At 45.3% G+C, this 26,269-nt stretch overlaps 1 protein-coding gene and 1 long non-coding RNA gene across 8 annotated transcripts in view; one reads left to right on the top strand and one right to left on the bottom strand.

The window, feature by feature from the left end:
* Positions 1 to 25,736, top strand: part of LOC111928534 (uncharacterized) — a 42,711-nt gene extending 16,975 nt beyond the window's left edge. For 2 of the 7 annotated variants that reach the window (XR_015276133.1, XR_015276134.1), the window contains exons 2-6: positions 19,644 to 19,796; positions 22,347 to 22,625; positions 22,763 to 22,817; positions 23,099 to 23,273; positions 23,993 to 25,736. Coding sequence is in view for 2 of the 7 variants with exons in the window: in XM_086850093.1 (XP_086706219.1) it covers positions 22,763 to 22,817; positions 23,118 to 23,151 (89 nt within the window). In the remaining 5 variants the exon portion in view is untranslated. Of the gene's footprint in view, positions 1 to 13,484; positions 13,520 to 18,868; positions 19,797 to 21,302; positions 22,268 to 22,346; positions 22,626 to 22,762; positions 22,818 to 23,098; positions 23,274 to 23,992 lie in introns of those variants that run through there. The other 5 variants (XR_015276131.1, XR_015276135.1, XR_015276132.1 and 2 more) reach the window with 5 other exon arrangements.
* LOC147650622 (uncharacterized) lies at positions 9,879 to 13,965 on the bottom strand. Its single transcript, XR_015276136.1, has 3 exons — positions 11,054 to 13,965; positions 10,799 to 10,984; positions 9,879 to 10,712 (listed from the first exon to the last, which is right to left on the bottom strand). It is a non-coding gene; the product is annotated as an uncharacterized LOC147650622 (long non-coding RNA).
* Positions 25,737 to 26,269: the final 533 nt, after the last annotated feature.

Here is a 26,269-nt window from a genome sequence, read left to right as displayed (position 1 = left end):
TTCTGTAGAGCAGGCCCCATATGTGTTTGTGGCAGAGAGACTTTTTCAATCCTAGAGGCACTGGGAAGAAAAACCACAGACGGGAAGCTGCCCCAGGACAGACAAGGCTGCAGAGGCTGGCAGGGAAGGAGTTAATCAGCCCCTCGCAGCGGCCAGAGCCTGGCTCTGTGCAGCAGGTAGTGATTTGTAGGAGGGTTGGGATGGGAAAGCTGGGAGAAGGAGCCGATGGCTTTGGGGTGGGGTCTGTATAAAAAACTGTCTCGGCAGAAGGGTCTGCTGGACAGGCAGCTGCGCTTTTTGGTTGCAAGGAGCTGTCTCCCAGTCTGTTGTTCCAGATTTAGGTGAGAGAGGGACTCTTTTTTGCACTCTTCTTCAGGGTCCTGCTAAGAGGGGTGCTGCTTTTGCAATGGAGGTGTCCCTTGTCCAAGGTGAGAGCAGAATGGTTGGTGGTCCTCAAGCTCTGTGGTATCTCCTTTTGGTGCTGCAAGGCTGCCTTGGGTGATGGACCATGGGAATGGAGCCATGCCAGAAGCTAGCTGAGATAAACTCTACCACGGGAAAAGATGCTTGTTCTGATTCTCCATTCCCTTACCCTCTTCTGTAGTCGCTGGCCCAGTGCAAAAGTGGTGTGGATTACACCAGGAATGAGTGGTTCCTGGAGGGTGGGGGGCATCCTGTGCCCACAGGGAAGTTCTGGGGTGAGGGTAGAGCCCCTCCATACAAAGGGTGAGTGTTGTGAAGAACGGGAATATGTGCATTTAGGGCTGTAAGGGTTAAACCTGATGGAGATGGAGAACCCTCCAAGGTGGAAGGAGCAGCTGCTGTAGAGGTGGTTGGAAAATGCAGTGTTGTGAGACTTTTGCTAGGGCTCTGGGAGAGTTATGCCCTTGTGGCAGGAAGGAGGGGATCACCAGGCAGCCCCGGGTGTTTCAGTGTGTGCAGCTGTGTTGTGGCTCACAGCGGAGAGGGGTGAAATGGAGGGAGAAAGAAAACAAGTGGTGCAATTGAAGAAGGTGGCAGTACTGACACAGTGGTGAGATGGCGAGTGCAAGCTGCAGGCGTGTCTCAGATGGACTGGAAGAAAGGGAAGGAGATGTGCGGCGTGCAGAAAAAAATTGAAAACATAATAATAATAAAAAAATAAAAGCTCAGTCAGAGAGGTCAGAGCTTGGAATAAGCCTGCCAGGAGTGGGGGTCCTCTCGCAGGGATCCTTTGCACCCAGAATCTGCCATGGCATGCACAGACCTCTGGCTGGTCCCTTTTCTTCCTTGGTAGCGTCTTCCCCCTCCCCCTCCTCCTTTGTCAGGCAACTCGTTAACACTTATTAGCAAGCATCTTCAAAAGGCCAGGAGGAGGGAAAGGATGGGAGAGGAGCTGAGATGGCTAAAGGAAATGATTAGGAGATTCCTTTTCCTTTCTGCCTATTCAAGCTTTAATGACCAGCCCTTGCTCTGTCTGTGCCCTGCATTGTTACCCAGCCCTAGCCTGGGACCGCAGCGATGCTCGGCTCTCACATCTGGGGCACTGCAAGTGCCCGCTAACCCTTCCCATGCTGCGGGTGCTCGCTGGGCTTTTCTCTTCTCGCTGCCCTTGGCATTGATGGCAGTGCTGTGCCAGCACTGCTGCAGTGTCCTGCTCTTCATCTCCGAGTGCACCTTCTTAACCGGTGCCATCAGTGCTGGGCTGCCCTTGTGTCATCCTGCCTGGACACTGATCTCTATTTATGTCTAAACATGGCTCATAAATCCTGGGGATCCAGCGCCAAGGCCCAAGAATCTGCTGGGCAGCAAACAGGCTGGTTTAGTAAGCAGGATTGTGCTTGCTTGAGGTGGAGGAAAGAAGGTTGAATAAAGGTGACAGAACTTGGCCCATAGCTTTCTATTTCTGCCTTACAGTTCCAGTTGCAATACATGTTTGGTGGTTTCCCCTTGAGCTGGTTATCTAGAGCTGAGAGCTAACCCCATCCAGGGGGATGGCAGTGCTCCCGTTGGCGTTGGAGCAGCAGAGGCTGTTCTGGTGTGGACTGTGGGTTATGTTTGTTTTGCCTCTGCCCATCAGAGTCTTTACCCTTTCCAAGTTACAGTCCAGGAACAGATCCTGGGATGATTTTTATGCATTAGTGAACTCCACAGAGACGGACTGGTACCTCTTTTGATAGTCTTTTGACTGCTCTAACCTGGTAATGACAACCATCCCTCCTCCCCTCCCACCCACCAGACAAAAACTGAGAAATTTCCAGAAGTTGCCGAAGTTCTGCATCTACCAAGGACTCTGTAGGCATGAAACACCAGTGTATGTTGTCTTCTCAGAAAGCTCCTGGCTCGTCCTGCAGGAACAGCACCTTGGCATCTAGAGAGCTGGGTGCCAGCAGCACACGGCCGAGCAAGCAGGGCACCTTCAGTGCAAAGGCCCTGCTTTGCAGAGGGGAAGAAAGGTTTCATGGATTTCCTGCCCATACCCGATGATCTTTAAGTGGGGGTGTATACGAGTAACTGCAGGTACAGGGCAAAGCCTTTATCCCAGGAATGGGTACTTCGGGACAGAGACTGAAAATGTAAGTAACTTTATCAGAATATCCGTGTGTGGGTTGTGGGCTGGAGTTAAAGGTCTAGAATGCTTCCAGAAGTCAGATCTGACTCTGAAAGGCAGTGCTTCATCTGCTCTGGGCCTTGCTTCAGACCTGGCATCTCTGCTGGGCTTCTTCGGTATCTTGCACTGTCCCACTGATGCAGACACCTTTAATATGACTCTGTGGCCACCTGCCAGTACCTGCAAAGAGGCTTTGACAGGCCTTGGTTATACAAAGGATAGATATGATTCTTAGTAATACAAAGTCATTTGCTCCAGAAGATGTTCTGAGGGCTCAGGCTCACTCTGTGGGGATGTAAAGTCTTTGGGGCAGGGATTGTGTGTGGAGACAAATAAAGGCTTGCTAAATCAGGGGATGTTTTACTGTTGAGCAAAAGAAATTTACTCTGTTGACATTTGTGTCAGCATCAAAGACGAGAATTTGAAATAAAAGGGCTAGGGGGAAGGGAGTAAGTGATTTAGTTTGTTCTGTTTTTAAGCTTGTAGAACATACCATGGGTAATGTGGAGAAAAACCAGACCAAAGAGCTGCTGCTGGCTGGAGTATTCCTGCTCGTATTCCTGCTCCCAGTGCCGGGAGCCCGAGTTTACACCAGCTCCTACAAGGCTCCTTCTTCCAACAACTTATTATCACAGTCTGCTGAGAGTGGGAGTGAATCTCCTCTGTGTCAATAGCTGAGGGTTTAATTTTAAACAGGGGAGAAAAATGGATTTTCAGATGAATACTGGAAAATTGGAAATATGCATGGAAAAAAAGTACACAGAAAAATTGGTGAGCTGGAAAAAAATATACTAATAATATTTTTAAGTGTTTTTCAGAGTATATTCTTTATCTGGTACTTATTCCATGCAGCATTTTGGAAAGTATTTGGCAAATGCATAGAAGTAATCTGTAGGATACTTTGTAGTCAGATGCAATAACTTAGATTAATTTACTGCCTTCAGAAATAGCTGTAAACAAATGCACTGATTTATGTGTCAATTTAAAATTTTTGTGGGGAAAGAGTTGCAAATGTAGAATACAGAAAATATTTAGGACGGACATGTCAAAAATTTTACAGCTTCGTAGTAAGAGAAGAGGGGTAAATTTCAATTATGCATTTTATTAACATCTCCTTTTTAGCTCTATAAAATGGTAATAATGTTAAAATCCCATCCTGGGAGATAATGTCACATGGTTTGCCACTGATAGAACTTGAGGGCATTAGCAAATGCTGGTGGAGTTAACCACTTGTTAATCAGTTGCTCATTTGCAGCCAAGTCTTGCTCTAGCTGGACTGGAGAAAATCAGATGATAATTTTGACTTGGAGGTGGGTTTGTTTTGAACGTGGTGTCTTGCTTTCTTTCCTATGATAAAACCAGGTCAGCTGGTACTGAACTTTGATGTGGTGGCAGGTCAGCAGGTGCTGAGGTGTCTGTGGGGCTGGAGGCAGCAGGAGCAGCCGCTGCTGGCCACCAGTGCCTCCTGGCAGCCTCCTGGCAGCCCTGGCTGCTGGCTTTCCTGGAGGGCACCTTCCTGAGCCCAGCCCTCTGGGGAGCATCTGGAACACATCTGGAGGAGCTGCTGCCCCAGCACAGAACGGAGGGGCTGGGGGGAGCAAGATGCTTCTGTGGCTGTGGGGTCTGGACTTGACCGTGCCCTGCTGGGCTGGGAGGGTGGCCCAGCTGGGACACACCTGATGGGGGGGTGAGGACATGTCCCCTCAGGTGTGGGGAATATGTGAGATCTGGGGGACTCTCAGCCACTGAGGTCCTGCCGAGGCTCTGAGGTTCAGCATTTCTGGGACAGGCTGTGGGTAGGGCACCTGGGAAACACCAGGAGCACCAGGGCTGGATATAAATCTGCTGTGGGCCTGCTCCTGACAGGGAATTCCTTCAGAGGTGAATGAGTCCCACAGGATTTGCTGTGAAGCTTCTTCACTGCAGGTCAATAACTGAGAGCTGGGTCATTACGCTCCTGTCTCCTGCTGCTTATGGTGGAGGCACCTGGTGCTGGTTCCCTGTGCTCCTGATCCTTGAAGCATGAACTCCATGTAGCAACTGGCAGCTGTAGTGACTAGCTCAGCTCCTTGTCTTCCTGTAAATACTAGTTTTGCCCCCGTGGAAACGGAGTTTTGGTGATATAATCCCAATGAATGAAGGGGTTTTCTTAATTAAAGTAGTAATCTGGAAGTTGTCATTGATAAGTGTGTAAACAAGCTGATTGCAGGAGGCGCATGAATAGCTCTAATGAGCACGTGTGGGTACTGAATTAACCATGGTTCACAAGCCATGCATGGCTACAGGGTTATTCACAAATAACCACTTCCCATTCGCTTGACTTTGCCTGCCACCCCAAAAATCTTGTCTTTTCAGTGTTACACAGCAAAAAGGAACCTGCATCTTTCACAGGAGGAGAGCTTTGAGGGCAGTCACTTCTCTTCAGGTGGCTGGGGAGGCAGCCTGTGCTCTGGGTGTTTTTTCCCCAAAAGTGAAGTGCAGCCTGGTGGGGACAGCAGGGGTGTTCAGCACTGGCCTCTCCTGCTGGTGGGTTGTTCCAGGGCCCTTGGAGGAGGCGCTCCCCAGCTGGATGAGATGGAGTGCCCTGTCTGTGCAGTGGGAGAACAATGGCTCTGCAAGGCTTTGTGTTGTTAACGAGCTCCTCAGAGGAAGGGCCCTACAGAAGTGCAAATCATCTTCTTAACTTGCTGTTAATTATTGATATATTAATTCACTGCAATAAGCAGGATGGCAGTAGTAGGGTGATGGTAGGCTCAGCTGATCTGTCTGTGGATGGAAGTACACTGACTTCTTGTGACCTTCCCAAGGAGGTGCCTGCTGCACTTGCTGCTCTGCTTTGCTGGTGCTGGTGGGACTCTGGAGGAGTCTTCCCTTTCCAGGCCTAGGAACAGCTCCATGATTTGATTGAAAAGAGCTTGTGTGTGTACCTTCCATCTATTTAAGAGAAATAGTTCGATTGCTAAATGTCATCTGGGTGATCCTGTCTGCAGCCTGAAATAGCGAAGGAAGACACAGGGTGTAGTTTAACTTCCACAGAGTTAAGTACAGGCTTTTTCCTGATTCAGAAGAAATCAGGATTTGTTGAGTACTCATGGGCTTGATCTACTGTTTCAGTAGCAACTCATTCTTTGCTGTCATTTCAAGATATGTTGTGAAAGTGGAAATTCAGCCTCCTCTTCACCACTGTGTTGCTGCAAATAGCCTTCTTCTTTTTGAGTGCCCACATATAGCAGAGAATTAGGTGGTAGGGAAATGCTGAATCAGTGACACCAAAGACATCTGGTTTTTGTTTAAACAGTGATTTGCATCATGAATTAAATGATAAAAAAAAAAATAAAAATAGGATACTTGTGTGTCTGCTTCACCCTGAAACTGTGACTTAATGTTTCTCTCTTGGGATAACAATAAATGGTCCAAGAGACTGTTTTTAGGAGATGGCTTTTGGGGGAACTACTACAGTTTGTTGTGTATCTGTCCTGTAAATTCATACATGCCATGCTGCTCTCATGGGCTTTATGCTCTTCTGGGTCTGCACGATCATTAAATGAACCACCAGGGTAACCCTGACTCTGAAGATATTTGTGTTCACCAATGTCTGCTTTTATGTGCAAAAACTCAGGGAGGAGATTTCTGCGGGGCTCAGTGTGTTCGTTCCACAGTGAGCACTGTCTGATGTGTGTATGTGCCTGTCCCATGTGCACATCCCTTCCCTTGGGCTCTGTATCCATTCCCTGCTCAGTGCTTAAAGTGGCTCTCTGGTGCTGCTGGAGATCTTGTTACAGGATGGCTTCTGCTCTTCTTCCTACTAAATTCTCTTGAAAGAAGGAGACCAAAGCAGCAGCACAAATTCCATCTGGAGTAGGGTTGTTACAGCAGAGCAGAGTGTCCTGTGCACACGCAGTCACTTCCATACACATTGGAGTTAAAATAGAAACTCGAGGTGGAATTTCTGCCCAGGTGTGTGATCTGTCTGGCTGACTTCCCTTTCCTGACAAGGGGAAGGTAATGCTGCCCTGCTCCCCAGGAATCTCTCTCTGGTGCCTCTTTAATTTACAGGAGTCCAAGCCGGCTTTAGGGAGCAGGATGAGTGCTAAGCTTACGGTCCACTGTCCTGCAGGAACTGGACTACAGGAACCATGGGGAGTTACAACCTTCAGGTGTATTTCTTCTGTCAGGCAGGCTGAGGTTTGCTGGAGTTTTCTGGTTTCAAGGTTTGGCAGGAATTGTCATTTCACATTGCTAGTGAAGAGTCTGAATATATGCCATATAATTAACACCAGGAAATTCTGGCTCCTGAGGCTATAGGGTTAAACAAATATATGTCCCCATTAAACTTGAATAATAAGAGGTTAACTCATTAGGAAAAGGAACACTCTTGATGTGCTTAATGGAGGGAGAGAGTATTAACTCTTACAGTTCCTTGTGAACCTTTCTTTTAGTTACATTTTCCTTTTTGAGTGTTAATTTTTCTGCTGTAGAATACTTTACACCTCCAAATTTGACTCCTGTTTATTCTGTATGAGTTGTCTTGTTTCCTGGATTATTGATATGCCTGGATTCTTTGGAGTCTTAAAAATTATGCTTTGTTGATGGTTGGTGTGTACTTTAAAATAATATGCAGCACAGAACAAAGGCAAATCTTTAAAATGCCTTATTTGAAAATAGTGCAGGAAAATAAGTGAAGTATAGATAAATTAATATAGCTAAGGCAAAAACCTGCAAGCCTAATTGCTCTTTACTTGTGGTATGAGCAAGCCTTATCCCAGTGCCTGTGGCTCTGAAATGCCTTTGGTGTTCCCCAAACGCAGTCATGGTTTGAAGAGAGCAGGTATTGTCTGAAATCATAATTCTGGCAGAGCTGATTGCTCCCCTCATGCTGGACACTGGTGGAAACGAGTCAGCTCCAGCTCCCCCAGCCGTTTCCTCCGTGTGCCTTTCCCTGCTGAGCACTGACCATGCGCTCCAGATCGCAGCTGCTGGTACAAGTGGAAGATACTTCACTTCGTGTCTGAGATTGTCCTGGAGAATTCTGCCTCACTCCAGGCATCCTTAAGTGTTGTTCTTTTGTGTAGTTTGAGTCTGGCTTCTTGGGAGCTTCTGGCACTATGAAGTCAATAATCCTATTGCTGATCATGCTGTTGTCAAAATAATTATTCCAAGTGCTGGCTCCATATGATGCAATTAAACTATCGATTAGTACAGTTAGGTCCAACCAAGGACAAAAATGTGGTCCTTTGCACAGATTTCCTAGAACTGAGAGACTGATTATTCTTTGAGGTTGCTCTATTAAACAAAAGAAACAGATTTAATTCAGTAACTGACTTTGGTAAGTGGAGCACAGAGATCATTTGATTCTGTTGTAAGCCAATAGGAAATTTTTCTCCATTGTTACTCTCATTTTGGATCCTTTATAACAAACATCTGGATGTTTCTGGCTATGCATTCCTTCTATTTGGCAGTTAAAAAATTCTAGAGAGGATTTGAAGTTGGGGCCCATGAGGTGAGAAGGGGAACCCAAAGTATTGATGACCCACTTAAGAAATGATATTTGCTTATGGAACAGCAGTGTGTGAAGCAGCTCTAGCTGGGAACAGTTCTAGGCATGGAAAAGACTAAGGGTAGTCTCAGACTATGTCATAATACTTTTCAAGGCAGAAATAATAATTTATAATTCATGCAGCTGTATAAGCTCTTAGCAGAGTCAATTATGGAACATTTTATTTTGTGGATCACCTGAGAATAGTCGATCTTCCCAAATTTTGCAGAAGAGAGATGAAGAAGTCTGGGAAATGCTCCTAAGCAAGGAGGTTTCCAATAGCAAATAGTACACCAGTGATGTCAGCCCAAGACAGGAAATCAGTATTTTGGCTCCTGCATCCTCCATGGCTCAGCTTCTTTCCTGTATGTGGGAGTGTGCATGTGTGTGGAACTGTATAAATAATCACACCCCAGCGTGTTTCATGTGGTGAGGGACTGCCTTGGCTTCTGGGATGTGTAAGTGCTTAGCATAAACACATTTTGTGTGCTCTTAAAAAAGCTGAGGAACCTGTTTTTCACCTGTGTCCTGTGGACTGATCCTGAGATCCAGGACATTCCATATGCTGCAGCGGGATAGAAGAAATTACACATTTTCTTTCCCTCGGGTTTTTGTTTTTTCGTTTTTTTGTTGGTTCCCCGAAGGAACATGTTTTCACTGAATTTACTGTCTGTTATGTGGGCAAGCTAATCTCTGTGTTTTTGTCAGGTGTTTCATACAAGACTTCTGCTGCAGCAGTTCAAGCATTTAGATTTCTGTCTTTATTGTTATTGGCCTGGTTTCCACTTTAGCAAATTCACAGCTTGTGAGCTATTGCTGGAAATTTCAAATGTGCAAAACATTAGGGAAGCACTAAGCACAGCCATCCTCTTAATTTGTGTCCTGTGTTCGCTCCTAATAGTGTGGAACATCTGAGTGCAGCGATGCCCAGAGCAGCTCCCCCAGCCCCACTGTGCCCGTGCCATGTGGGCAGGAGAGGGAGTTCCTCCCTTTGGGGTCTGGGGTGGGAACTGAATGAGATGGGGCCAGGGAAACCACCACAGCGGGGGAAGAGAGGAGCTGTCTTGGTCACACAGCAGATCAGTAGAACAGGGAATAGAATTAGGTTTCTGCTAGGATATTTAGTCACATCTAAACTAATTTTTCATGGTGCCTCAAGGCAGACTAGGTAACTTCTTACAGTACTTTCTTTGTCCCATTTTATTATGAATCTATGGATGAATTAACTGGTACCTGCTAATTAGTGAAAGCAGACAAGGACAAATCCTGCTCAGGCTCACCTCAGCTTGCCTCAGGTAAACTTAATGCTGACCGTGACTCTTCCCTGTTTCTGCTGGCCAGTTAGCTGTTGTGCCAATCTTGATTAACTTGGTCATTTAAAAACTGAATTCAATTAATTTCATCGTAGAGACAAGCCCTCTGGCCATGCGAGTTTGCAGGGAGAGGCACAGAAATTAGACTTGGATCAGTACCTGCATTTCTCTGGAGTCATTGAAATCCTACCATTTGTTCATAACTGGGAAGTACGAAAATAAAGCTGATAGTTATGGCAGAAGAGATCTCACTACTGTGAGATACTGTTTCATAGAATACCGTGACAGGCAAACCATGCTTCGAAGGGAAATACTGAGTTCTTGATATGAAAGAGCCTCTTCTACAGATGCAGACATTAGTAATAACAAACAGATTTTCCAGTGGATATCAATTTGGGAAAAATAAGATGGATTAATACAGGCATTCACCTTCCTTGTCAGCTTAATATCAAGACAATTTTATTTGATAGTTCAATGTAGTAAACTCCTCTTTTCCTTAATACATATTTGCAAAAAGTAGGCAATATTGTAATACAGTAATTAGCCATATTTGCCTTTACTATGTGTGAATAAGATTAATATACTAGAGTGTTCAACCTAATTGATCTATTATGTGATAGGGACTCACAACCAGACTGCAAATTACAGTTTAACCCCCCAAAGGGCTAGACTTGTTTAGAAAATGTGTGAGTCTTTAAGAGATAAAATTAATAGAACTGACATTGACCTAAATATTCAGCGTTATTAATTGTATCAGTGGATTGTGCTGCTTTTATGTGCAACTAGGAAGGCAGTGTTTGGAAAGGAGCGGCTTTATGACAGCAGTGGGAAGGGTGGCTAACAGAAAACATGACAATTATTGCAAGCCAGGTTTCCTGGTTTAAAAAAGTGATTGTCATAGGCCCTTACAATTGCTATTCCATGTGGTTGTGATTAAATAAATCATCCGTGCAGCGTGTTTGGAACATAATGACTCTGTGGGAAAAAAAATGTAAATCAGGTTTTTGTATTAATGAAAACAGTTTAATACGGTTTTAATGACCCATTTTTCAGTCTTCACCAGAAAGTAATTACCAGTTAGATAGTTAGTGCTCTGGGCTTTGTTCTGGCTCTCGGAACTCCTCCAGCCGGTCACCCAGGGGAGTCCTGCCACGCTCCGTGGGCAGCCCTGGGCCAGTGACCCAGCAGTGCTGAGCCCTGCTCCGCTGCAGCCCCTGCTCCACTGCAGCCCCTGCTCCACTGCAGCCCCTGCTCCGCTGCAGCTCCTGCTCCGCTGCAGCTCCTGTTCCGCTGCAGCTCCTGTTCCGCTGCAGCTCCTGCTCCACTGCAGCCCCTGCTCCGCTGCAGCCCCTGCTCCACTGCAGCCCCTGCTCCACTGCAGCTCCTGCTCCGCTGCAGCTCCTGCTCCGCTGCAGCCCCTGCTCCACTGCAGCCCCTGCTCCGCTGCAGCTCCTGCTCCACTGCAGCTCCTGCTCCACTGCAGCTCCTGCTCCGCTGCAGCTCCTGCTTCGCTGCAGCCCCTGCTCCGCTGCAGCTCCTGCTCCACTGCAGCTCCTGCTCCGCTGCATCTCCTGCTCCGCTGCAGCCCCTGCTCCGCTGCAGCTCCTGCTCCACTGCAGCCCCTGCTCCACTGCAGCTCCTGCTCTGTTGTGCCCCTGCTCCACTGCTGCAGCTGCTGGGGTGTGGGGAGCAGCTGGGCTGAGCCTCTGAGCTCCCCATTCTCTGCTGCGAGGGCCAGGGGTAAACAGGGAGCAGCGGCTGCCCCTGCAAACAGAGTGGGGAGAGCTGGCAGTGCCAGGTTAATAACCTCTCTCTGCAGTGGGATGGGAGCTGGCAGCTGCAGCAGAACCTTTGTGCACGGCGCTGTGGGAGGGGAAGCAGTGCCCAGCCCTGGGCGTGGGCAGCTTGGTCCCTGAGGAAGGATGCTGCCCGAAGGTGCACTGGTAATTTGGACAGGTTCAAAGGGCCGTGAGTCCCTCTCCAGGAGGAGAGAGAGGAGAAGGGATACCAGTACTGACGAGACAGGTCAGGAACCAAGGCTTGTGTTTGGCTGCCAAACCCCACTGTCTTTCTGCTCAATTGTAAAAATAAAGGTCTGACTAATGACTGAAGTCTCTGTGTGTTTTTAGTGCTTGGAAAGGTCTAGCAGGCAGTACTAGGAATGGGATTACTGGATTAACTTCTGCTGCAATGCTGCCCGACACTGCTGTTTGCCCTCTAAGAAGGGCACAGCAGTGGATCCAGACCAGGTGAGGCATCTCTGAATGGAGCAAATGAAGGCCCTGTTGGATGCTCAGGGTTTGCACATTTTTATGTGGGAGCAGGTGTTTCTTAATAAAGAGCTCTTTGATCTTCCAAAGAAAGGCACAATACAGCCCAATTCCTCAAGACAGGAATCACACACAGGGTCAAAAAGACCCATCTTCACTTTAGTACTGCATAACATTAGAACAGCTTGCTGAGGAATATGGTGATTTAAATGTCATTGGAAAGTCTGATATCAAGGCAGAATGTTTTCCTGCAGAAACCTGTTGCAGAAGCTCAGAATGTGCTCATCATCTTGATACTGGATTTGGACAGGTTCTGTGTGCTGCACTGGAGCGAAAGCCAGGCTGTTGTGATGGTCTCTGGTGTGGTCTGTGCATTCTGAGCCTTCTGGTGGAGAGAAGGCCAGAGTTGCCTCATACTCATATGGATGCAAAAATAATTAAGGTCCAGGTGAAATCTAGAAGTTGCAGAGTTTCTGCTTTCCAGATGTTTCTAGGTTAGTGGATTTGAGTGTGCTTGCTGAAGCTTAAACACATCTGGAATGTCTCTTGCTTGGAAGCAAAGGCAGGAATCTTCTAGCTCCTGTCTCTGTCATTCCCAGTGAAAACCAACAGGTTTGTTGTGCTGTGTCTAGTACCCACCTGGGTTTTCAGGCTGTTGAAAAGTTGAATATGTGGGTTGATACAAAGCTCTGTGTGACAGCAGCACCTGCATGAGTTGTGCACCTTCTTACTGCAGCTGGCTGGGCAGGGGATGCCAGAGCTGAGAGCCTTGTAGCTTCTCTGTCCAGTGGATTACTGGGGCAATTGCTTGGGGGTAAGGTACATTTGGGCTAGGTGTTCCTAGCACTTCAACTTGTAAAATTCACAATATCAGTGTGATACCAGTCAACACAGAGGGATGAGCCTGTGTTCAGAGTTCCTCATGCTACTGAGAAATAAAGTAGTTTGAGGGCAGTGAGTGTATGAGAACAGAAGAAGATTTTGAGGGAGGTGAGGGTCCTTCAGACTTTTATTTATCCATTGTAAAGAAACATATGAAAGTAAACAGAAATCAATTTTCTGAAAACCCCTCCCAGGTCACCTGCAAGGGAAATAATGTGACACTGCTGAATGCCAGGCACTGCAGATTTTGTCAAGACATAAAGAATCCTGGTGCTTTATTTTTATTTTTGAAGTGAAAGTGGTTCACAAGGTACACCAAGGAGATGATTCAGTGCTTGCAGTTGTGACATGTCAGAGGCTTGTAAGCTCAAAGACAACTGTCTTTATTGTGTTTGCCTTTTCATCTTCCAAACTTTGAGCCCCTGTGTTCCTATCATTTTCCCTTTCCGATGTGAAATAAGGAGCATATTCTAAACAATGGTGCTCTTTTGATACATGCCATAATAAAGAAACACTGACTCAGAGAACAGCAGATCTGAGCTGTCCACAAAGAAGTACAGAGAGGTGCAAATCCTTTTGGCATGGCACCACAGCAGTTGTTCCTGGTGGCTGATGGAAAGCCAACAATTATTTTTCTCTTCTAACAAAACAGGGACAAAGGAGCTTCCTTTAGCAGCCCATCTCTGCCCTAATTTACGTTGCAGCTTTTTAGGGAAAGGAGCAAAAGTCATTTTAGGAGCTATTGAAAGACATCTTCCTCTTTTGTAGCTCCTGTATGTTTTTGGCAAGCGAAGCCGAATACATTTGTGGGGCACATCAATGGCAGCAGCCTGGAAAGGGTTCGGGAAGGGCCGAATCACCTCCTCGGTGTGGCACAGCTGCCCCGGGGACACGAGGGAGGGGTGTCCGGGGCTGGCCCCGCACAGAGGTGGGGATGAGGCCGGGGCCGGTGGGGATGAGCCCGGGGCCCGTGGGGATGAGGCCGGGGCCGGTGGGGATGAGGCCGGGGCCCGTGGGGATGAGGCCGGGGCCGGTGGGGATGAGGCCGGGGCCCGTGGGGCTGAGCCCGGGGCCGGTGGGGATGAGCTTTTCGGCCTTTGCTTTGGGCTGTTCGAGGTCTCTCTCTGCCCCACAGCGAGCCGAGCTGGGCCCGGGCCGGGCCGGGCTGCTCAGGGGGGCCGGGGACCGGCACCGAGCTCCTGCAGGCCGAGCTGGGACTCACAGCGGGCTCTGCTGCCCTGTCTCAGCCCTGGGAACTGCTGCACCGTCCGGCTTTGGAAGTGCTCCGGAATTCGAACCTATTTTTGCCGCTTGTGTAATTTGGATCTCTGGGCGGTGCTTCCAGATCTTGTCAGTCCCGCTTGTGCCAGGGCTGTGCTCCCTTGACTGAACTGCAGGAAAAGCCAGGAGTCAGTGCTGTGGGCAGTGATAACAGAGCTTGAGGGGAAGAGCCAAGCTCAGGGGGTGTCTCTTTATCAGTCTGAAGATTTTTACAGATTGGCCTTTCTGGAGCTAAAAGATGCTCAGAGGAGCAAAGCAAAGCCCTGTGTCTTCCCAAGGAGGTTTGCTCTGCTGCTGCCTCGCTTGGGAGCTTGGGGAGTTTCAGTGCAGCTGTGTGGGAGGAGAAGAGGGATTTGTGGTTGAGCTTCTGGGAATTAAAAAGAGTTGAAATCCTGCCAGCCAAAAACGAGAACCCTTGCAAAGCTAGTGTAAAATCCAGGCAGCGCACAGTGTTGTTCTGGACTTGAGTAGCATCAATTTTTTCTCCCAGCTGTGTGTGGAAAGTTGGAGTTATGTCCATTTTGCTGCTGAAGCTCTATAGCATTTAAAGGTGTTCCTCTATAGAAAATAAGTGTCACAGCTTCAGTGCCAGAGCCCTTGACCTCACATGTCTGTGTCCAGACAGCAGAAGGAAAAACTGTGGGTATTTGTAGGGTTAAACTCCCTACACTCCTTTGTATAGTCAGGAGAGAGCGTGCTCCAGTATTGACCATTTCTTAATTTTAAATGTGTCTTTTCCTCTGGACAGAAGAATCTGTTTCATGTCTCCAGGATTGTGTGACCTGCCTGATATCTTGGTAGAGTGAAGGGTATTATAAATACTTCTTACCCATACAGAGAAATCAAATAATTAAAAGGAGCCAACTAAAAAGGCATTTATTAATTCTATTAGACTAACAAGAACTTGCAGAAATGGGTTATGTGTGGGGTTAATATGTGAGTACACACACAAGGTAATTTCTCTTTTTTTTTTTCTGTAATCTATGATTTTTTAATTGGGTGCTTTGGTCAGAAGATGGTGCTGTAAATATGTCCAGTTGTCTTTTACACTTCTGTAAGCATCCCTAGTGCAGTGTGGTGTTGAACTCTGAGAGCAGATGGAGCAGCTCTGAAGATCTGTTGTGCTCTGAGGTCTGCCCTGTGTAGCTCTGAGAAGAGGAATGAATTACATGGTTGAGGAGCTGTCAAGCTCAGATCTGTAGCTCAGATGTGGTCTCCTGGCAGTTTGCTCTCACCTGGTCTTCCCCAGCAGTGAAGATTTGTCATGTCCTTTGCCCCTGGTCCCCCTCAAAGGGTGTGTTATTTGGGCAAAAGCCGGACAGCTGGTGTCAAGTCTCAAGCACTAAGTTCTTGTAGCACCCGAAGCAGAGTTCAGTGGAGCTCCTGTTAATAATGTGAGTTCCTGCTGAGCTTAGCAGTAAAAGCAGCTTGGCAGCACGGTGGGCACTCGCTGCTCCTTGGCTGGGGCAGCGCTGGGGCTCAAACCCCAGGCGTGTTTGAAAGCGCTGCTGCCTGCGCTTGGCACCTTCTGCAGAACCGAGCATTTTGCTCGACACTTCTGGTAATGCTTTTTTGCAAATAAAACGTTAATGACTAGAGTGGAAAATACTTTAAATTCTTTTTGATAACTTCAAAAATGTTTTCGGTAGCAGTTGTCAGAAAATATTTACATAAGTGCATCTGTGAACCTCCCTACAGTATCTTAAGATCTGCAGCAGCTTTGTCACTTCCTTACAAATAGCTGTGAGCGATCTATTATGTAAAAAGGTTCAGTTTAATTTACAGGAAGCCTTACATTTTTCTCCAAGTACTGTGTTTAGTTTATCTTGTTGGGGGTTTTTAAGCCGCAGTGGCTCTTTTTAATGCTTCTCTGAAGAAGTCTGACTGATTTGTAGGGAAATGTAATGCGTTTTTATTGGGCTGGCTGTCTGGGGAGGAGAGAGGAGAGCAGTCCTTGTGGAGCTGAGCTGTTCTCGAGGCATCCCTTGGTACTGCTGGCCCAGCCCCGAGGTGATGCTGGTCACTGCAGGGCTCTGGGAGCTGGCACCAGCAGCAGTGCAGGGCTGCGGGGCTCAGGGAAACCTTTGCGTTTGAGGCTGACTGTGCCTTCACACCTGGAATGGGAATGGAATGATTCTGGCTTCTCCTTGGAAAGGGCTCCAACCTGGCAAATCCCTGCTAACTTAAGTGCAGCTATTTTTCAGGTGGTTTATTCGATCCAGGAATATTTAGGTCTGTATGGTGACTTCTGAAAATAGTAGGCAGTATTTTTTGTTTGAAGGCCTGATGTTCGTGCTGGTTTAATGCAGTTTTCCAAAATTGCTGTAATTAGTTGAAGTCTGTGTGGTTTGATTCCAAAAGAAGAGGATGGTGTTAACGTAAATTAACTTTTTATATTAGTAACTGACTTTTAACCTCTCCCCTACATATTCAACTTGAAAGATAAAGCTGTCCCTTGGTTGAACTGGTCTGAAGCAACTAAATTGTCTTAAATTTGTACCTCACATTGTTCTGCATGTGAGTTTTATATGGAGCCAAACAACTTGGTATCTTTAATTGTGTTATGTAAATTTGACCTCCCCAAGTTGCAAAGCTTCCCTCAACAACTCGAGGCTTGTTGGCATATGTCCCTAATCATCCGAAAACAATCAGGGGCACTTCCTGAGGCTGGCTGCTTTGTTCTTCTCCACTGTCGTGTGTATTGTGTGTGGTCACGTTCTCAAAGTGTGTGAAAACTTCCTCGCACTGTGGGAATTTCTCCTCTATCTGCATTGCTGATGGAACCAGCTATTCAGACATATTTCTCCCTTAAGTGTAAAGCTAGACACAGTGGTAATAATGGGACCAATTATTTTTTCCTAGCAGTGTCCCAGATCTGACTTTCCCTGTGAGAATACAATGTTTCTTTCTTATTTTATTTTTTTCCCTCCTAAACACTGGATGATATATTACCAGGGAGAAGATTGAAAGAAATGAGTGCTCTTTCTCTCAAAGGTGGTAATGAAAGAAGTACACGTTTCTATCCAGATAGTAACTGAAGCATTCCAGCGGTGAAGACAGATTTGGAGCTGCTGCAGAATTTCCTGGAGAAAGGGAACACGTTGACAGAAATTTCTGTTAATTTCCAAGTGTACTTTCACTCAGTGGAGGATAAAGATACGGGGTTGCTGATACTGGAGAGAAATTTGCATGGGAAGGGTGATTGTCCTAGTACTACTCTCTGGAGTTACTTAAAATATCTCTAGTTTGCTAGTCCTTGAAGGCATTTAACAGGAAAATGGTCTCTTTTTTGAGGAGGATAAACCAAACTTTGTGGGTTTGGTTATTGAAGGTTTTGGTGGTGTTGTTAGTTTGAGGTTTTTTGTTGGTGCTGGTTTTTGTTTGTTTGTTTGTTTGGTTTTTTGTTGTTGTTTTGGGTTTTTTTTGTTTATAGGTTTTATTTATTTATTTTTTAAAATTATTTTTAAAGAAGGCCTTTACAAAGAAGAACTCCGCAAACTTCATTTTCTTGAGGTAGTGTTTGGAAATATTTGGTTTAGAGTTTCTTGCTATAAAGCCAGAAACCTGTCAGAGCAGACCAAGTTGAAATGTCGGACATAAACAGGGAAATTTTTCTGGACACATTCAGTAATCCAACATAGCTTTACTATTCCCAGTTTGCCAAACACAGCATCTGGCAACATTAGGTAGCCCTATGTACTTTTTTCTTTGTGGAAAATGGGGAAAAATGTGCTGTTAAGGCAAAGAAAAGGATAGGAACAAATCGAGTTCAATGAGTTAAAACTTGGGTTAGCAGAATGGCTTGGTGCCAGCAGTGAGAAGAACAGTCCACTTGCATGCACTTCCAAGATGTTCAGTGGAATCTCAGTTTCTGGTATTGATTTATTTAACTCTTATTCTATTAAATCCCAACAATTGTCGTGGGAGGCACTTCCCAGTCTCTCTTCCAGAGGGATGAGTGACAATCATCTAAATCACTCTAAAGAGCTGAATGTAATGCTTTCTCAAAGAAGGTGAGAGTTTTGCTGTGGTCACTGGTGATCTCCAGGTTAATGCAGTAGCAGTCTGCTCCGCTGGGAGAACTCTGCTCCCTCCTCCAGTACTTCTGACCTTTTCTGACAAACTCCCTTAAAACTGAGCCAAACCCCAGTCTCTCACCGCATACTGAGAACAAATCAAATTTGATTGCTGTCTGAAGAAGGTATACAAAGCCCACTGGATGGGAATAGAATTCACTTTGCCAGTATTTTCTTTAAAATATTTGGAAGAACTTGTTGCAGTTCACGTAGCCCTTGGATTATGAGAAAGGACATTTTCCAGCCTAGTAGAGCCATCCAGTTTGGCAAGACTATTCTCTTTCCCCACCCCAAAGTGCTGGAACTTCATTATGAGTTTTCATTTTCTTCACCCTGCACAAACTTCATGGTTCCCCGGGGTCAGCTCCCTGTCTAGCCTTGTTGCCTCATAAATGTCATCTTCTACCTCAGCTCTTCTGTAAAACCCAGGGTTAACTCTTCTAAAGGTCACAGTTCCACAGTGTGCACCTCTTCAGCTTCTCTACATTACTGAGTTTGTTCCCACATTATTTTTAAATTTAGAATGTTTAATATTGTTCTGTGCACCTCCAGAAAACTTACATCCCTCTTCATTCTGTTTTAAAACTTTTTTCTCTTATTTCCCAAGAGAAGAAAACATTTTCAGGATTTTTGAAATACTGATTTAGGTTCAGATATTAAATGGACAAATGTTTAGGTAACTTACTCAGGGTGTGATTTCACCAGTTACTTCATACTATGAAATTAGGCAGGAATTTGAAGCCACTGGCTTGGATAGCTACTAGGTTGTGTTTTTTAGGTATCCAACTCCTGGTTTGTACTACCTTGATTTTTCAGAAAGTTTTGAGCAATTCAGTTCTTAATGTTGCACTCGTGGGCAGCACAATAATTGCTCCTCCTCTAGTGTTGTAATAATTTTTTTAGAAGTTGTGATCACGTGAGGCACAGTACTGCTACTGTGTGTACTTCCATGTAATGGGGTTTTTAGTGTGGGGTTTCTTTTTTAAGTGCCTGTTTAAAGATAGATGTCAGTACTCTGAATTTGAATGTGGAAGTAATCAGCTTGTAGAAGTGTTTTCTTTTGTGGCTGTGTTGTATCTTTTGGACATATACTGAAGGATGAGTTTTACAGGAATCTAAAATGAATGAGGGAATGAACAATAGATCAATTTTTTGTAGAAGCAGAAATAATCATGGGTGCCAATTTGAAGCTTAGATGCTGCTTAACTGAAATTGATTTTGAACACTGTGAGGATTAAATCATGAGATGGAGACTTGGATCTGGGTTCAGTTCTCAGATCTGCTGCTTCATTGAGTAACTTGTTCGAGTCACTGAATCTTCTGGTGTCCCACTTCCCCTTCATAAAAAGGGGCAACAATACTGCTTTTATCTTGGGTTATGAGGCCTCTGGGACAAGAAGAGCCTGTTAGTTTGAGCATGTGTAGTACTTAGCACAATGGGGTCCTCCTCTTAGAGATAATAACAACAACATGTTTGACATTCACAGAACATGATTTATCTTTAATCTTCTAATGCACTGGAGTTCCCAGATTGCCATAGTGTTTTCTTTTTTAGATGTGAGAGATCTCTTTTTATCTTGTGAGAATGCAGACTGCTTTTTGTCTTTCTGTCCTCTTGCCATCTGGGAGGAGGGAGGTGTGTGGGATAAATATGGTGATACAGTGCTCAATTTTCTGAAAGGTCTCCTTGCTTAGGTTGTCAAGATGACTTCCAGTTTCAAAAAAATGCACCCCAGCAAAGGAAAGTACTTGTGACATCCAGGGAGAATTGCTTCTATATTCATGGCTTATGGTGCACCACATGCTAAAGACCAAGTCAGACCATCTTGAGCATTGCTGTGCTCCAAGGTAAATTACTTGGGTTATATATAGTATTTTACAGTGTTTGAGACAGCCTCAGAAAATAGAAGGCTTTACAATGTGGGGAAATAAATTATTGCCACAAATCAGTCAAGTCCATGAGACTAGTACCTAGAGACTAATAAGGCTGTGCAGAGATGCAATGGGGGAACTGCCTGTTTATTGCAAATGCATTGGGTGGACTGTCAGAAGAAAAGAGAATTTTTTAAAAAGAGGTATTTAATGGTAAAAAATATCTGTTATGCTCACAAGAAGTGAGAAGTGTCTTGTGGTGTAGCTAATTTAAAAAATAATATTTGGGATGCTGAGTATCTCACAGTAAGAAGTAGAATTGAGCTGGAGAGATTGTGTCATTAAAGAGTGGGAAATTCAGCTGGTCTGTAGATGTACAACTTCTCACACCCATGTCATGGACCAGCACTTCTTAAAGCTGTAGATGGGCAAACCTCCCATTCAGCAGATCTGTTCCTTGGGCTATAAAGACTTGTGTTTTGAAACGACTCTCAGCAGACTCTGGAAACATCAGTGACTTTGTTCTGCATCTCTGCAGGTCAGTGTAATATCACAGGCTTCTTAAAGCTGAAAAGCTGCTCTGAGCAAACACAAGCAAAATTGTTGTAAATTCCATGGTTTGAACTGTTTTAGCAAATTATTCCAAATAGTATTAACTAACACAGGACACTTCTGTTCTTCTGAATCAAGAGTTGTAGTGTGGCTTCAAAATAGGAAAATGCCTGTTGCGTTAAGGAGAGATTATTCTTAAAAATCTTTTACAGAGAATCACGTGGGAAGTGTTTGATTGCTGATACAGTGCACAAGCAGATTTACTTTCTGTAACTTCTCTGATTGTTCTCAGCAATTTCTTTGAATAACCTGGCTGCTCACAAAGAAGGGTGCTGGACTCCAGAAGCCCAGGGTAGTGTATGAAATGGAGATGCTGTTGGTGCATCCTCTTGTAGCTGACAGCTGGGTGATTTCAGCCTGTGATGAACCATTTCATGCCACTGTTGGGGTGTAGCTGCCCTAAGAGTTGTGCCTCCATGCACTACTGCTGGAAAGGCTGAGCAGCCACAGCCAAGATAAAGCACGTGGCAGAGCAGTTTTTTTGTGAAGACAGAGGTTTTATCAGTCCCAGACTGCAGTCAGCAGCGTTAGGACACTGTGTTGGGATGGGTAGAGTTGTTCCAGCCAAGAGGCAAGATTTAGCAGATGTTTAGCAAAAGGTTCCATTCTTCTTGCCACAGACACATGTGGAGCTGTCTTGAGTCTAGTAAGGATTTTACAAGTTTTATAAGTCATAGTTTATTGAGCTTGGGAAAGAATTTAATATGGCATCGTGATCTTGGAAGCTGTTTTACTCTGAAATAATTTTTTTTTTTTTTTTTAAGCTCTGATTTTATGATAACTAGTGAAAGAGAAGCTAAGTAGATTTTTTTGGTTTTTTGAAAAAATACTGCTTCTCTTCTTTGGAGTGTTCTGTACTGTTCTCTTCAGTTGCAGAGTGATGTTTTCCTCTGAGTGATAAACAACCAGAAAGCTGAATCAGCACTTTGCAGCAGCATGAACCTGGCTCAGCTTTGCTCTGGAGAAGGTTCTTTACCAGGTTTCATAATGACTGTGGAGTGGTGCAAATAAAGGGAACACCATTTATCAACCACGTTGGCCATGAAAAGTGATCTGTTTAGATGAGCAGTTTATGTAAGTGAAGGACTTGTTAGGACATGAGGCCGTGCTGCCCATCACAGCAGGCAGCAGCTCTGGATTTGGGAGATGCAGTCCTGGAAGTTATTTCTGGTGTTATTTCTATCTACTGAGCACTGAGGCTACTGATAAAAACGAAGAATTAATTGTGATAATTTTCTAACAGTTCATGAGGTTCAGCCTGTAACTTATGCTATTATTTGAAGTGTCACATTGAAATTCTGTTGATTTGGTTAAGCTTGATGAATTTTACTGCTGGACTTGATTGCTGAGGGGAGAGTGCTCTCCATCAGCCCCGCTGGTGTGAGCTGAAGTCACAAGCATTTGGGTGTGAAACAAAAGCAAGGGACTGGAGAGACATTGCAAGGGACATGATGGAAGGCCTAGTGTAGACACACAAAGCTAACAAGCATTTCTGCTTTTAAAATGCTTTCAGAAAGACTGGCTGTCTTCTCAGCATTCCTCCAGAGAGCTGAGAAGTAGTGCAGTCACGATTTTGGAGGCTGAAACATCAGTGAAAAAGGTTTCATTCCCAACAGGAAAGTTTGATATAGAGCTCAAAGCCCCTGATGACCAGTCCTCTGCTTCAACAGTGACACCTCCATCCTCTTCTCTTGGAACTTCTGCTGAATTCTAAGCAGGAATAAAGCTTGTGCAGCACATGGAAATGCACTTTCCTCATGGGCACAGCTGTGCAGAGCAGTTTGATCAGAACTCTACAGATGTGACAGGGCTGAGGAGGTGGAGGAGAAGACGGGGTAAATGCCTGTACAGTCTGTGGGACATGGCTGCCACACTTGTGTGGGGAAAGAGTGACACTTCTGCTGTCCTTTGCAGGTGTCAGTTCTCAAGGCACCAGCACCACAGAGGAGGATGATGCTGATTGACACAGCCCTGACAGAAGCTGCCAGCAGAACTGGCTGGCCAAAGTAAAACATGGCCATCTGAAAATCTGCATCTGATCCACTAAGCTGAATCTGTGAAACAGGATGGCCAGAAAGTGATTCTCACTCATTGCTAATGTGGGTTTGCCTGGTGGTGTAGCCTGGAGCAAGAGCAGCTCTGGGGAGAGTTTGGGCAGGTGTGCTGCTCCGGAGCACAGCGAGGAGCATCCCGGTAATATTTCCATATTTCCTGAGGAGCTGGGGGAGCAATCACTGCTGAGGAATGCTGGGAATCACTCATGGCAGGTCAGTGTCTGAATCCTCCTTGACTTAGGGTCTGCCTTTGTTACGTTTCTATTGTTTCCCCAGATGAGCTACGAGGAAGGCAGAGATTCCCAAGAGAGGTGCTGTCCATCCTGAATATGTGAGTAGCTCTCATTATTGTTAATGGGAGTTGCATGTGCTCAAAAAGCTAAGACTCCCTTGTGATGCACTGAGATAGAAGACTAATATCTAAATGATGTGTAATTATTTGAGCAAATGGTGTTACATGTGATGTCTCTGTTAGGTCACTGTTGTTCAGAGAATTGTCCCAATATCATTTTTCCCTAGGAAAATGACCACACAGAGAAAGTAACAGACTGTTAATTTCTGCTTGCTTTTATTTCAACTCCCTTCTTGTTTTCTAAAACTTTTATTTTTTAGCTTCTAAACCTTGTAAAAGACAGGAGTCTGGTCCTTCAGAAGTGATGTGTTAACATGGTGATCATGCTCTGTACTTGAATGGAGTTGGATTCCTGAAGAATCTCTACGTGGCAGACAACTCTGGAGAACTCTTCCTCATGCAGTCAGGTTCAACAGCAGTGTTAAAGTATCACAGGTGAAATATCCCTAACGAGAAAAGTTTGTTAAAGAATAAATTTTTTCCCTCTGAGTATGGCAATGAAGCTGATTTTTGGTGCTCTTTTAACTGCGTATAAGCTCTGACTGTGCTCAGGGTGCTGCTAGGCACATGCCAGCTGGGTGGAACACAAGACCAGTGTGAGCAGAAGTACAACAAGCTTTGCAAAAAGGAAACTTCTTGGTTGCATTGCAGCTGTTTGAGGACAGGACAGCAAATGAGCAGAGAGTGGAAGGGCTGCTCAGCCTCATCCTTGAGGTCAGAAACAAAAATATCGATTGTAGGGTGGAAGCTTGTTCGGCAGAGGGGCTCCTGCACGTTCCATTCTGATTCGTTTCAGAGATGGGATGCCAAATAAAGCCAATATGAGCGATGGCAAATCCGATACCCTGTGCCAAAATAGGCAGGACAAATGAAGCTGTCATGCTTTTCCATTCCTTCCTTCTTGTCCATGGGACAGAGAGGTCTTTAGAGATCAGCCTTTCCTTCCCGCAGTGCTTGCGCTGCTGTTGTCACCGCTGATGCCCCTTGGCCAGTCATGCATTGCTGATCGCCATTCAGGTGAGGGACAAAGGAGGGAGCTTAGCAGTCAAGAGGATACTGATGAGAGGGGAAATTGCTTATTTCAAAGGCTTTTAAAGCGCTCTTCTCCATCTTGACAAAAACAGTTACCGCTCTCCTTTTATCCCCCTGTTTAGAGTCAGACACTGTCCATTCTGAAGAGCTCTGAAGAAACCCTCTTCTCCTCTGTGTTAATCTCTCTCGGTTTGTGCCAGCGACAGGGGACTGGGGCATCTGCATGGCCGAGGAGTGAGTGCTGGCCAGCACCAAGCCCTTGAGAGGATGTCAGCAGTGTGCCTTTGAAACTTTGAATAAAATGGACATGAGGGCCGAGGAAGAAGACAGAATTCCACAGGTAGCTCACCAGTGTGTTTTGAAATATGCTGACTGCTCACTGGCTTTCTCTTTTTGCATAATCCAGCCTGGACTCTTCAGTTTTACAGCTGCACCATCAGCTGGAAAATCACAGAATTTCTTGGAAGGTAGCTCAGTTGTTCTCTCCCTCTGCTCCTGGCTCTCTCTTGAGAAGTTTAGTGCTGGCAGCTAACATTGCTTGCATGCCATTTGTCTGATTCCAATGGCACAGCTTAGACTTAAGGTGATAACAGCTGCTTTCCAACTTTGCTCCTTTCCAAGAGTTGCTTGGGCTCTCACTATTTCCTGCATACAGTTTTTGGTTGTATTTGTCACTCCTAAAGGAACACACCCCCAGGTGAGGCCTTACCTGCACTTCTTTCACCCCAAAGGACTTGCATAGACAGGTGGGCAGGGTGTAGGACAGGGATGAGGCTGCTTTTGCTTTACAAGTGGGGATTTAAAGCACAGGGAAAATAGATCTTTAAGGAACTGGGAAGGAGCACTGGGGCCAGCCCTTTAGAAATAGGGCTTTGTGGAAGACTTGTAGCTGAACATAATCAATAGTGTAATCTTCTGGCTTCTTCCTTGCAGGGATAAAGGGGCTTTTTCCCAGGTTTCAGATGCTGCCATTTCCACCTGACTGCATGGCAACCAGTCTGTCTTGCCCAGTAGCTGTGCCAACTTGTAGCCTTTTATGGTCACCCATCAGTTACCTGTAAAATTTTTGGCTGTCATGAAATTCGATCCCAAAAGGTTTAAGTTAGGTTAACTCTAAATTCTTGGGTTGGGATACTTTTGTGTTAACTCTTATTTTGGAAATAACGACTCAATGGAGTCACAATGCTAAATTTTGAAGTCTGAAATGTTTCATTACACTTTTCTAAGTCCACATAAATGTTTTGTGTCTGGGCAGCTCAGCTATTAAGTGCAGGTTCTTGAGGTGTGTTGTTTCTCAGGGACATTAGCTGGGAGACAACTGTCCCTATTCTTTGTTTGGTAGGGCCCTGGGCAGACTGGCTCCTATGAGGCATCACAGATTAACCAAAATCTGGCCCTGGGCAAGAACAGGGCCTACATTCACCTCTTTCTTGAGTGGCAGGAGTAATACTGGTAGTGGAGTGCACTTGAACAAATGCACAGTGCCTGAGCAAAGCATCTTGCATTTTCTAAACAATCTCCTACACAAATGGTATTTTTCATTGGAAAATATTCTCTGTCCTTCTACGAAGTCGGTATAGGCTTATGAGGGTTTGTTCCTGGTGGAGGTAAAGGTTCTTCACATCTTGAAAGCTGGAGAATATCAACTGTCATAATTGAAATTCTGCTGTTGATGTTTTAAGCATAAAAATGTGTTTGGTCAGTGAATGTGGTTCAGAATTGTAACACTCTCAAACTGCTCCCTGCTGTATACAGAAAGGATGTGAAATGGCATTTTTATCAGTCAGTGAAAGCTTGGTTTAATTGGCTTCAGTCAAGTTTCTGTATTGTTCTGCGTAATCTGAATTAAACATTGGTTTGACTACATATGTGGCTTTATCTTCCTTGAAGACATAGGGTGCTCAGTCAGACAGTACAATCAGCTTTGAAGTTAAGTTATTCATAGCTCAAGGATTGATTCTGACATTAACACTGTTTCTGTGCACTCCTTGAAAATGCATCCCACCACCCCATTCTTTCAGTTCCTGATTTTGTATTAATTTTAAATATCTGCAATTTCATAGTGAAAATAAAGCTCCTCTCCTACTCTACACATGAAAGGTTGAAAAGACCAAAACTAGAGGTATTAACAGGGAGTGTTGAGTGTCTTCTTGCTCATGTTTATAAGTTGCCAGCCATCATTTGCCTTCATGTAGAGCTGTTCTGCCACCTCCATCTGTGAAGAGGTTCTGTCACTTCACCCCAGGGCTGGGGCAGAAATTCCTGCAGAAATTCCTGCAGTGGAAGTGCTGAAGGCTTAACCACACAAATGCTTAGCCTGGATCTTGCAAACCCGTGTTTATTCTGACATACATGCCTAATAGCTTAGAGTCACCCACTTAACTGGCCTTTGCTTTTAG

Source organism: Cyanistes caeruleus, chromosome 14 (assembly GCF_971803275.1).
Source record: "Cyanistes caeruleus chromosome 14, bCyaCae1.hap1.1, whole genome shotgun sequence".
NCBI classification, from domain to species: Eukaryota; Metazoa; Chordata; class Aves; order Passeriformes; family Paridae; genus Cyanistes; species Cyanistes caeruleus.
Note: the sequence above shows the minus strand (reverse complement) of the source record. Positions and strands in the feature narration are given on the sequence as shown.